Source organism: Triticum urartu, chromosome 4A (genome assembly GCF_056163025.1).
Source record: "Triticum urartu cultivar PI428250 chromosome 4A, HENAU_Tu73, whole genome shotgun sequence".
Taxonomy (NCBI): domain Eukaryota; kingdom Viridiplantae; phylum Streptophyta; class Magnoliopsida; order Poales; family Poaceae; genus Triticum; species Triticum urartu.
In genome coordinates, this window is record NC_141876.1 from 611,447,345 (window position 1) to 611,459,513 (window position 12,169).

Below are 12,169 nucleotides of genomic sequence, written 5' to 3' on the forward strand. Positions count from 1 at the left end.
ATGAAATTCTATTTACCCATCTAAGGATAATCCTGGGTAAATTAAGATGTGACACAAATAATAGCAGCGATGGCTACCTTTGAAAACTTTCCTGTTCTTTTTCCCCTAGGTCTCGCGACTAGGGTTTTCTAGTCCTCCCGGCGGCGGCGGCGCCGTGAGTTACCACCATCGACTGGGTTAATCCCGCGAGACTATTGTTTTTGTCTTCCCTGCCGACTCCTTTCTCCCATCGGGCCTGCCCTGGGGCTTGTGAGTCCGCGGCTAGGGTTTTGTGATCTTCCCCCGACCAGGCGCCATGGCGGACACGGGAGGCAGCAGTGGATCGGGAGATCGGAGGTCTGAGGAAGCGGCAACACTCCTGGAGGGTCTGAATCTGCAGGATGAGGAAATAGATGATCTGATCTGGGAGGAAGAGGATGATGTAGTAGAAATCAAGCCAAAGTGGCTAGCACTAGGCCGGCTGTTGACTGGAAAAAGTTTCAGTCAGAGTGCTTTGATCGCGACCATGAAAGCAGCGTGGAACTCGACAAATCAAGTTGTTTGGAGGAGGATCAATGCGAACTTGTTCTCTATCCAATTCAACTTCCTGGGGGATTGGAACAAAGCGATGCACCAGGGACCCTGGGACTTTAACGGGATAGCGTTGCTTCTTACTGAATACGATGGATTTTCAAACCCGGAAAAGGTGAAGTTGGATAGGCTGGAAACGTGGTGTCAAATCCACAAGTTACCTGATGGAGTCCTCAAGAGTACATCGGCGTTAAAGAATCTAGCTAGCAGGATTGGAGAAGTGCAAGAGGTCCAAGTAACTCTGCCTAATGGATTTATTGGTGAATTCATTCGGGTCAGGGTGAAACTGGATGTGAACAAGAAACTAACACGAGTTGTTGGAATAACTAGGGCTGGACAGACTGAGAGGTACCTGGTTAAGTTTGAGAAGCTTCCAACCTTCTGTAATCAGTGTGGTCTCATGGGGCACTGGCATGAAGAATGCGGCACTGGAGAACATGACAAAACAAAATTTGAGTGGGGAGAGTTCATACTGGCACCAAGGAGGGGCAGAGGAGGAGGCCGAATGAGTGGGGTTAGGCGCAGTGAGATGGATGATGGATTAGATGGAGGAGAAAGAGGGTTTGGCAGAGGACTAGATAGGGGCAGGGGCCGCAACATGCAGCCTGGAGCTACCAACACTCAGAATAATGGAAGTTGGCGTTTTAACGCACTCTATAACCCAACAGGCAGAAACGGTAACGAAGTTGACGCGAGTGTGATAGCACCAGTTAACAAGGCGCCTGGACAGGATGTAAGAATGTTAGACGCAAGTGAGGCTCTGAATAATGGGACTAATTCTGACCACGCGTCTGCATCTATGGTGGATAAAGGCCAGGATGATACAGTCCCTATGCACGCATCTACAGGAATTCTTTTGGGGAAAAGGACGGCTGATGATTCAAACCCAGTAATGTAGGAACAAGCTTTGGCTATCGTTCTGGTAGGCAAAACAGCAACATCAGTGGTAGCAAACCTAGTGGATCGTTTTGAAGGAGATGATGACCAACTGGAAAGCTCGAACCAAGCGAACACCCCACAGAAGAATGCAAACAGGAAAAAACTGAGAGGAATAAATGGAGAGGCTCTGAGTAATGTGGATGGAGAGTTTGAAGAGACAGAAAATGAAGGATCGGCGGCCTCTCTAGTAGCGGACCGCCGGGCGCAATGAAACTCTTAAGTTGGAACTGCCGGGGGCTTGGGAACGCCCCGGCAGTTCGTGCTCTGCTGGATGTCCAGCAGAAGTGTAGCCCGGAGGTGGTGTTCTTGTCTGAGACCCACCTTGACAGCTATCCGGCTGAATGTTTGAGAAGAAGAATGAAGATGGACCAGAAATTGGTGTGTACAAGCAATGGCAGAAGTGGTGGTCTAGCCCTTTTTTGGAATAATCATATTAAAGTTCGCAGACTTGCTTTAGATCCCATGTTCATTGATGTAATAATTGAGGATATTAATAATAATCCACTTTGGCGCTTGACTAGGATGTATGGGGAATTCAGGTGGGAGAATAAAAATCTAACCTGGTCACGTATGCGGCAACTCCATCATGGTCAGTCCCTGCCGTGGCTACTGATTGGCGATCTTAATGAAATTTAGTTTCTGCATGAGAAGGAAGGGGGTAACCAGCGACCAGCGCAATATATGGAAGCTTTTCAAGATGCAATCGATGATTGTGAACTGCATGATATGGGGTTCCTTGGAGACCCTTTTACTTGGCGTCGTGGGAGGATACGGGAAAGGCTAGACAGGGGACTAGTGAATGATGCATGGGCGAATCTGTTTCCACATGCGTCCCTACAGAACTTGGAGTTCAACCACTCGGATCACAAACCACTTTTGGTGGACACGGAGTATTACTTGTTGCCGGCACATAACTCAAGCAATCATGTGAAGAGGTTTGAGGCGCGGTGGTTGAGAGAACAGAGTTTCAACGAGACAGTTGAAGAGGCATGGATTGAAGCCACTGCCGACCCAACTGTCACCTCCATTTATGAGAAGTTGAATAAAATGCATAGTAGGTTCCATGATTGGGATCAACGGGTCCTCAAAAAACCCAAAAAACGGCTAAGGAAGGCCCAAAGAGAACTTGAAAAGGTTATGGCGGGCCCTATGGATGATGACAGTGATGAGAAGAGGAGAGAACTTTCAGAACTCGTTGAATATCTGTTGGAATTAGAGGAGATACAAGACAGACAACAATCCAGAGCTACATGGTTAAAGGCAGGTGACCGCAACACCGCCTTTTTCCAGGCTTTTGCTTCAGCCAGGAGGAAAAGGAATTTCATCAAAAGATTGAAGGACGATACGGGAAACTAGATAGAAGGTAGTCATGCACTAAATGAGCATATTTTAAACTACTTCTCTAATCTATTTTCCTCAGAAGTGCAGCAAATAGATCCGGTTATTATGGAACGAGTCCAACACAAGGTGTCGGACCAAATGAATAATTTTTTGATGGCTCCATATACAGCAGAAGATGTAAAGAAAGCGATTTCAAGCATTGGAGATATTAAGGCACCCGGGCCAGATGGATTGCATGCAATCTTCTTCAAAAAATATTGGCATATAATTGGAGATGAAATCACACAGGAGGTTCTGTTGGCCATCAATTCAAGAAAGATACCAGCTGAATGGAATGATACCACCATTGTGATGATCCCTAAGACCGACTCTCCAGAACTGGTAACCCAATATAGACCTATTAGTCTGTGCAACGTCCTTTACAAAATCATCTCCAAGATTCTAGCTCTACGGTTAAAAAATATTCTTCCTGAAATTATTTCTCCTACTCAAAGTGCTTTTGTTCCTGGGAGAATGATCACAGATAATATCTTGATTGCGTATGAATGTGTGCATAAGATAAAGAGGACAAGGTCTGGCCAATTTGGTCTATGTGCAGTAAAACTAGATATGCATAAGGCCTATGATAGAGTGGAGTGGTCTTTTTTGCAAGATATGATGCTCAAGTTAGGATTTCATGAACAATGGGTGGAATTGATTATGGATTGTGTAAAATCTGTAACATACAAGGTCAGATTCAATTCACAGGAAACAGAAGGGTTTAATCCGACAAGGGGAATTAGGCAGGGGGATCCCCTCTCCCCCTATCTATTCCTTCTTTGTGCAGAGGGTCTATCCAGTCTTTTGCAGTATGAAGAAGAAGCTGGTGGCATAGATGGGATTAGAGTGTGCAGAAATGCACCATCAGTATCACACCTTTTATTCGCTGATGATTCTCTAATTCTCATGAAGGCAGACACGCTTAATGCAGCTTCCTTACAGCATGTTCTGGATACCTACTGTCAAAGCTCGGGGCAAATGATGAGTGTTGCTAAGTCAAGTATTTTCTTTAGCCCTAATACCCCGGTTGTCTCTAGGGCTGAAATATGTCAACTATTGCACATTGATACTGAAGCCCTATGTGATAAATACCTTGGATTACCTGCAATGGTTGGAGCTAACAGAAGTGATTGCTTCAAGCACTTTGTTGAGAGGATTAAAGAACGGCTTAAGGGCTGGATGGAAAAACATCTATCCATGGGAGGGAAAGAGATCCTTCTTAAGTCTGTGGCACAAGCTATTCCGGTGTTTGCCATGTCGGTCTTTAGCCTACCTAAGGGAATTTGCAAGGAGATAACAGACTTAATATCTCAGTTCTGGTGGGGGGATGATGAAGAACACAGGAGAATGCATTGGTATACTTGGTGGAAACTCTGCTATCCGAAGAGTGAAGGGGGGATGGGATTTCGAGATCTATACTCCTTTAATTTGGCAATGCTATCCAAGCAATGTTGGAGATTAATAAATGATCCAGAGTCGTTATGTGCAAGAGTATTAAAGGCAAAGTACTTTCCGAGTGGGAGTTTATTGCAGGCCACTCTTAAGAACGGGGCTTCTTTTACCTGGCAAAGCATCATGAAGGGCTTAGAGACCTTTAAACTGGGATATATCTGGCGAATTGGGACAGGAGAGAAAGTAAACATATGGAGGGATCCGTGGATTCCTAGTAGTGCAAACAGGAAGGTCATTACCCCGCGTGGACACACTGTTCTAACCACTGTGAATGATCTTATCGATCCTATAAGTGGCAATTGGGACGAAGAGTTGATTAATTCTATTTTCAACCCTGTTGATGTTCGCAAGATTTTGGAAATACCGCTTACCTACAATGCCTTTGATGATTTCATAGCATGGCATCCTGACCGCAGAGGTATCTTCTCAGTCCGTTCGGCTTACCACACCCAATGGTTCCGAACTTTTCAGGCACATGTAAGTAGGTTAGCACAGCCGGGGAGGTCCAGTACTTCTGCTGTATGGAGTACTTTGTGGAAACTCCAAATCCCACGTAAAGTTCAAATTTTTTGTTGGCGAGCGCTCCATGGAATTTTACCTCTAAAGTCTATAATGACTAATAGGCATGTTGGGTCAGATGGAGCTTGCCCTATTTGCCATCGAGATGCAGAAGATGTGAAGCACCTTCTTTTCGAATGTACTAATGCTACAGAACTGTGGTCACGAGTAGGAATAATGGATTACATCAATGAAGTGAAAAAGGTCGACCGGTCTGGGTCGATCATTTTGGAGTACATTTTGTCAGGCCCAGCAAGACAAGTCCCACTCAAACCCAATCTGGATGTGAAGCAATTGATCATGATCGGAGGATGGTACCTTTGGTGGATCAGGCGTGAGATCACTCATAATGGGTCTCCCCCACCCCCTTTTAAGTGGCCAATATCAATCCTTGCGATAGCTAACAATTTCCAGCAAGCGAATGCAAAGAATAACGCTCCAGTTCAAGCTACATGGAAGAAACCAGAACCCAGGTTTGTAAAATTAAATGTTGATGCAGCGTTTTACTTGGCAGAAAGAGAAGGAGCTACCGCAGCAGTGATCAGGGATGCGAATGGTGTTTTCCTTGCTGCTCGGTGTACGTTTATTCCCAATACATCAAGTGTAGTGATGACCGAGGCTTTGGCAATGCCGGATGGTCTGAATTTTGCAAATTCGCTTGGTTTCCCACGGGTGGAGGCGGAGTATGATTCGTTGATAGTAATTGAATCTTGTGTTGGTTAGACAAGATGGTGGAATGAAGCTGCTGCAATATTTGCTGAATGTGTGGACATCTCAACAATGATCGGGAAGGTCAATTTCAAGCATTGTTATCGTAGTTCCAACCAAGCGGCGCATGTGCTAGCAAATTACAGTTATTGTAATAAAATTTGTAGGCATTGGACAGACGAGCCCTCGCGCTGTCTTGTCTCAAACCTTGTGGATGATGTAATTCCTTCCTAAGTTAATAAAGCTAACCATGATAGCCTTCCCTCGAAAAAAAAGATGTGACACAAATAAATTTAGAGTTCTTTTTGGATTGTGCTTAATAAGCTGCTAAAAAAATAAAAGAAAAGGCGAAAAGAAGTGGACCAGAAATCCCCATCGTCTTCCTCGGATACCTTCCTTCCTTGTTTTACTCGCCGCCGGTGCGCCTCTTTACTCCCCGCCGAGGCTCGCCGTACTCTCCTCGGTCCGACCGACCGACTCACGGCGGCTCGACCTGCCGCTGCCGGTGCCCTACCTCTCCTCCTCCGCTGCGCCCCACACCCCCTCTGCCCTTCACGCGCCGCCATCGCCGTTTCCCTTCCCTGCCTGTCTCAGCCCGGTCCGCTATTCCGGCCTCTGCTTTCTGAGGTATGAGCATCCATCCATCCATGATTCGTTAAACTCCATTGACGCCATCGAGAAATTCTTGGTGCACGCCGGATCCGCCCGTGGCCTGTCCCCAGTAAAGGAAGCAACTTTTTTTAGTTGTGTTTTTTTTTTGGTGGTGGTTAGGGGGCTTGACTTCTTATGAAAATTTATTAGGGAAAATCTGTTTTAATCGGGCTTCTCCTTGTGTTTTGCAGTCTACAATGGGGAACATGCTCACCTTCATGCCTGGAACAACTGCAGTGACGAATCATTGCCATCACCAGGAGCAACTCCACCCAGGAGCCACCACCAGCAGCAGCAGCAGCAGGATAGCAGGCCGTCAGTTTGAACCGCTGAGCATTCTGGCTTTCAGGGCTATGTCTGAGCACATAGGACGTAATGAAGCGTTCTGTCGAAAGCAGATATCGAATGGCCGGTTTCAACTGCTGACCATTCTGGTTTGCGGAGCAATCCGTGCCGAGGGAATTACAGCAAAAGATCCATTCAAACTGTGTGGCATTCTCATCTGTGGAGTTTTGTCTGACTACATCCGTCATGGCGCAAAGGAACCAGCGGTTGATCTGCTTGGAGACCTTCCAGAGGTACTATGCTAAAATCTCGTGCTCCAACCCGTCTGTTGGTTGCAGATTACTAGTTTCTACCTGTGCGCAACTACAATACCTTTTTTGTTCTGCAGGACATGTTATGCACAGTTTTGTCAAAATTGTCTCTGGAAGAGGCTGTAAGAACCAGTGCCGTCTCAAGGAAATGGAGATACTTGTGGACAGTTTGTCCTGAACTGAGTTTCGATGGAAATACAATGTGTGGCAAGAAATATCATGATAAAAGAGTGTATAATCTAGTGTTCAGTCACATTGTTAACATGGTCCTGGGACAGTGCAGTGGCAAGTTGGTTGAAGAGCTTGAAATCAAAATCGAGTTGAACTGGATGTTGGTTGAACATCTTGATAATTGGGTTCGTTTTGCTGTATCATCGCGGACAAAGGCACTAGTTTTTGATTTAGCACGAGAACAGCGTCAACCTCCAGGTTGTCATGATCGGTACAAATTTCCATTTGAGCTTTTAGACGAGGACAGTATACACCGTCTACAGAAACTTCATCTTAGCTTTGTAGATCTCCAGCCACCAATGCATTTTAGTGGTTTCCCTAACCTAAGGAAGCTTAATCTGAGCATAGTGAGTGTCAATGGGAAGGGTATTCAACATATGTTGTCAAACTGCTGTAACTTAGAGTGGCTGAGTATTGTTAGATGCCATCTCAATGGTGAACTAAAGGTTAGCGGCCCACTGCCTCACCTGCTATACTTGAAAATTGCTTCGTGCAGATTAACAAATATAGCATTCCATGCCGTGAACCTTGCGACTTTCGAATACAGAGGAGTGGCGGTGCCTATTGACCTCGGTAAATCATCGGAACTGAAATGTGCAAACATATATTATTTTGGAGACACTCTTGAGCACACTATTACCATGCTTGCTAAAGTTCTTACAAGTGTGCAACATCTGACCCTCAATGCAGGCTGTAAATCACCAGAGGTTTGCTCTTCAACCATCTTTTATATCGTGGATCATCCCATTATATTATATTATCGTGTCATGACCTTTGGTTATCTATCTTTCAGGTTCCCTGTTTGATGTCTTACCCATGCAAGTTTTCTCGGATGACATACTTACAATTGAGGTTGGCCTATGTCAAAGAATTCGACAGCTTGTCGTTGGTCTATTTTCTGAGGTCTGCTCCTTTAATTGAAAAGCTAGAGCTGCACGTAAGTACTCATATGGGTTTTTGGCTGATGGTCTATACATTTCTTATTAGTATTACTACATTATAGCTTCTGTCAAGACACTACACATCTCATTTTTGAACCATAGAAATGTCATGCTTACAACTGAGAAGCATATTTGTCCGAGTATAAAATGTGATGAGCCAAGTTATGCTGAACAATTTCTTTTTATCTTTGTTGTTGCACATACTGTCTTGGAACTAATGCAAGGAGATTGACTGTTAGACAGACTCGCCGTTCCTTTCCCACCCTTTTTTTCCTTTTCTTTTCTTAAGCTACTGTTTTTTGTTTAGTTTAAATATTTCACAAACTAAAACAACAAATTGATAAAACTCTGTCGAAACTTGGTCATGTACTCAGATTATTCATTGACATTTGATTATAGATAGATAAAATGAGTAACAGATTAGTCACAAGCCTTCTCACTTCATTTTTGGTTCAAAATTGCAGTTTTGTAACGCTGCTTATGTGCGCGTGGTACAAGAACCTGAACCTATGAGGAAGCTTTCAAAGCGTCTGTTCAACGACATGAAGAGCCTGCATATTACAGGATTTGAAGCATGCAAGGGCGAAGTTGAGTTCCTTATGCACATGGTTGAAAATGCCCCTGCATTGGAGGTCTTATGTATAGATCACTCATATCAATATCCAATAGAAGGCTTTCGCAAAGACAAAGAATTGGATGTTGACTTGCTTCATACAACTACAAGAAGGCATCTTAAAGGAAAGATTTCACCCAATTGCACCTTGATTTTACTTTAAGGGATCAGTTGGTGTAGGGATGTATAGCCAGGGATGGAAATCCGATGCGGTATCCTGAAACATGTTTTCACGGTTTACCGCTATTTACGCTTGTACTTTGTGACTATTTTTGCACATTATATATTGAAATGTTGGGGGCAGCAGAGGATGGACAATCAGGTTCAGAGAACGTACCGACTCGTTCAGTTATCCAGCGGCTATGAGAAGTCCATCAAGCGTGATCTGACGGCTCGCGATGCTCGCCGTGTTTTAACTAGTTACCTGTAGCTTTTCATTTACTGTTCTCTTTCATTTCACTGTCAAGGCTATATAACAGCCAAGCCCCACCCCTACGTGGGTATGCCATTTCTATCGTGATCAAATCACTTTACACTTTACAGCTATACTGCTACAGTATGCTATAATGGAGATTTCCTCTTTCCTGCATGGGTGGTACTGATTTTGGTGGTGTTCTTCTTAGGCGGCGGTAGGATCTGCTCTGGTGGTTCGGGTTGCCGCTGTTCACGGGTGTAAAATTCCTCTCCACAGAGCGGGATCATGGGGCGTTTGAAGCCAAGCCTCGATGAGCCAGACCTGACGGAATTGCTCCATCTCAAGGACGACGTGCTAGCAAATCGGGAAGAAGCCACAGGTTTGCGTGAAGAGGTGGATCTGCTTAGGAAAGAGGTTCAGAACACGAATTCCAAGCAGGATGCCATAACAAAGGTTATCTCGACGATCACAGATGTGCTTAAAACTCTCAGTGCTAATATGCCGTCCTCTTCAGCAGGCTCCCATGTTGGTGTTGAGGAACAAGAGCAACAACCAGAAAAACCTTCAGAAGCATACGAAATTCAGAAAGAGGGAACAGAGGAACACCATCGTCCTCTGGCTGATGAGTTGTGCGAGCGCCTCACTTCAGAACAAAAAAAGACGAGGCAGTGTCCCGTGCCGACGGGCACAGAATTACCCCCAATTAACATTGGTCGGCGTTCTGTTCCTCCAGGGTTCAGTAACACTGCTTATTCGGATAAGTAGTGTTACTGAACCCTGGAGTTTCAGTAAACAGTTATCTCCTGGATACTTATCTGGAGTATCTCCTGGACAAGTGGTTCCTACTGCCAAAACACCAGCGTTCCATCAACAACAGCGTCCCGAATCCGATGGCGGGGTCCGTGGCGCCCGGCCCTTGCTCTTCCCCATCCTTCTCCTTCCTCTGCGTGTCGCCGCCGGAGTATAGGAGGAGTAGCGTCGACGCGAGAGAGGGGAAGGACCAGAGGAGGAGGGCTTGTCTGGTAAAAGAGAAAAACTTGGGGTGGAGTCGGCCAAGTCTTGTTGCCGACTTTTTTTTTCCCGAGAAAAGTCTTGTTGCTGACTTGTCTGCCAGAGACGGTCCATGCCTAAACTGTTCTAACAGTCACATGGGTTGGCCCACAAAACCTATTGCCCGCTTAGCATTATTTCTGCTCAATCGAGAAGACGATTATCTTTTTATTTTAAAAAAAGTTGGTTACACAAAAAACATCTTATTCACGGATTTTTAAAAATGTTGCAAATCTTAGATGTTTAAGATGTTGCAAATTCAAAATTTATTACTTTAAGTTTCTTATATTGTAAAAATATTCATGGATTTAAATAAAATATTCATAAATCTGAAATAAAGTTTGGGAATTTTTTTAAAATGTTCACAAACTTTAAAATTATTCATGAATTTAAAACGATTTGTGTATTTTATAAAATGAACGCAGTCTTTAAGTGTTCATAATCTCTAATAAATATCATGAATTAAAATGTGAATAATAATAATAATAATAATAATAATAATAATAATAATAATAACAACAACAACAACAACAACAATAACAATAACAATCTTTCCTTAATTAATAAAGCACGGATTGACTCCGTTGGTTCACCGTCACAATACGCTTCTTTTTGTGAATTTACGCTTTCAGTTTAAATATAGAACATATACGCGAGGTGGTACTAATTGCTTACTCTCTAATTTTTGTCCGTCTTGGTTCGTCCGTCCGTTACGCGTTGTAGTTAGATCAACTTCAGTTTTTCTTCCCGTGACACCTCAGGACACTGGACGCATACCTCAGTTGGATTCTAAGGGCTTGTTTGGGACTGCTCCGCTTCACAAAAATCGATTTCGCTCCACTAAATTCACTTTGGAGCAGTTTCATCTAGAAGTTGTATACTATCAAAAAGAATGTTTGGCTGCCATCTAGCTCCAGCTTCAAGAATGAGAAATTTGGTGAAAAGGATCTATTTGATTGGTTGAGGGGGAAGAAACGAATGGGTATCCACTTACTGATGGCAGTGGTGGGTAATTTCCACCTAACTCCAGCTTCTATAGTTTTTTGAAACACCCCCTGAAGAGCTTCATAAAAAACTAGGAGTTATACCCTAGATTTAGTTTTTTTGTGGAGCGGCATATCGTGGAGCTATCCTATTTGGCTTATGTTTTCTAGAGCGGAGCTGAATTTTAAGAAGCAAAGCAGTCCCAAACAGGCTCTAACTCTGCATCTCTCCACGCCTTTCTAACTACTCCCATAGATCGGCTCGCGAAAGAGAAGGGGGCGATCATGGATTGGACAAAAAAGTACATGAGGATTTCTTTAGGGTTTCACAGATCACGAGGAGTTCCGCGGCAGCGGATGCGAACGGGCGGCCCCTGCGACGGATTGGAGATGTTGTCGTAGACGTCAGGAAGCTCGCTGGCCCGTGTGTGCACGTAGGGTAGCTGGTCTTTCCTGGCCAAGTCGCCAAGGAGCATCGTGGTGCGCAAGCTCCTCGAGCGGCGGTGGCCGGTGGGGACTACGAGGAGATCGACAACAAGGACTAGCCCCGGCTGGGTCTTGGTGCTATGGTGTCTCCTTCATCTACAGGGAGCGACAACGACGGCACATGGCTGCTGTGATCAGGGGCGGGCCCACCTCAATTCAAGGGTATTCAGCATTATTTTTGGCGAGAAATAGGTATATATTGTATACTGTGTCAATATAAGAAAAAACAAAATTGATACGCCAACGTGCTAGTTAAGCATTTATAAGCCCAAAACAGAGGCTGGCCCAGTAGCCCACCCTCTCCTCGAGTCCACACCTTAGCCCACAAGCGCATCGCATGGATACATCGTCGCCAAAAAAAAAGTTGATCGAACGATCAGACGCGAGACGAACCGGCACCTCCCTTCGCGGCTCTGCCACAGCCGCATCCGCAGATCGCACACGAACTGCCGGTCCGCCGCCACAGCCACTGCGCCAGGCGACCGCCGGGCGGCAGGCAGGGCTGTTGCCGCCGTCACCTCACGCGCGTGCGCACGGCGCGCCGCCGGCCCGCCGCGACGAACCCCTCGCTTCCTCTTCCTGCATCCCTTCTGTTC

At 45.1% G+C, this 12,169-nt stretch overlaps 1 protein-coding gene and 1 pseudogene across 3 annotated transcripts; both read left to right on the forward strand.

Annotated features, from left to right (window-relative positions):
* The first annotated feature begins 1,716 nt into the window (after positions 1–1,716).
* On the forward strand, positions 1,717–2,865 carry LOC147977332 (uncharacterized; annotated as a pseudogene).
* A 3,081-nt stretch (positions 2,866–5,946) lies between these two features.
* On the forward strand, positions 5,947–9,761 carry LOC147977333 (F-box/FBD/LRR-repeat protein At1g13570-like). 3 transcript variants are annotated; one of them, XR_015601842.1, is made up of 6 exons: positions 5,947–6,234; positions 6,450–6,836; positions 6,932–7,792; positions 7,879–8,022; positions 8,491–9,507; positions 9,569–9,761. XR_015601842.1 is itself a non-coding variant. In XM_087519286.1 (5 exons), the coding sequence occupies exons 2-5, from the start codon at positions 6,456–6,458 to the stop codon at positions 8,800–8,802; spliced, it is 1,698 nt and encodes a 565-aa protein (XP_087375412.1). In that variant the 5' UTR covers positions 5,955–6,234; positions 6,450–6,455; the 3' UTR covers positions 8,803–9,761. The 3 variants fall into 3 exon arrangements, 1 of the variants encoding a protein (XP_087375412.1); XR_015601841.1 differs by having other exon boundaries at positions 9,572–9,761; XM_087519286.1 differs by having other exon boundaries at positions 5,955–6,234; positions 8,491–9,761.
* Positions 9,762–12,169: the final 2,408 nt, after the last annotated feature.

Bases quoted from the DNA above. Each gene is read 5' to 3' on its own strand.
- LOC147977333 (XM_087519286.1), top strand. From the start codon at position 6,456: ATGGGGAACATGCTCACCTTCATGCCTGGAACAACTGCAGTGACGAAT. The intron at 7,793-7,878 runs GTTTGCTCTTCA...TCTATCTTTCAG, and splicing joins CAGGCTGTAAATCACCAGAG to GTTCCCTGTTTGATGTCTTA. The intron at 8,023-8,490 runs GTAAGTACTCAT...TCAAAATTGCAG, and splicing joins TTGAAAAGCTAGAGCTGCAC to TTTTGTAACGCTGCTTATGT.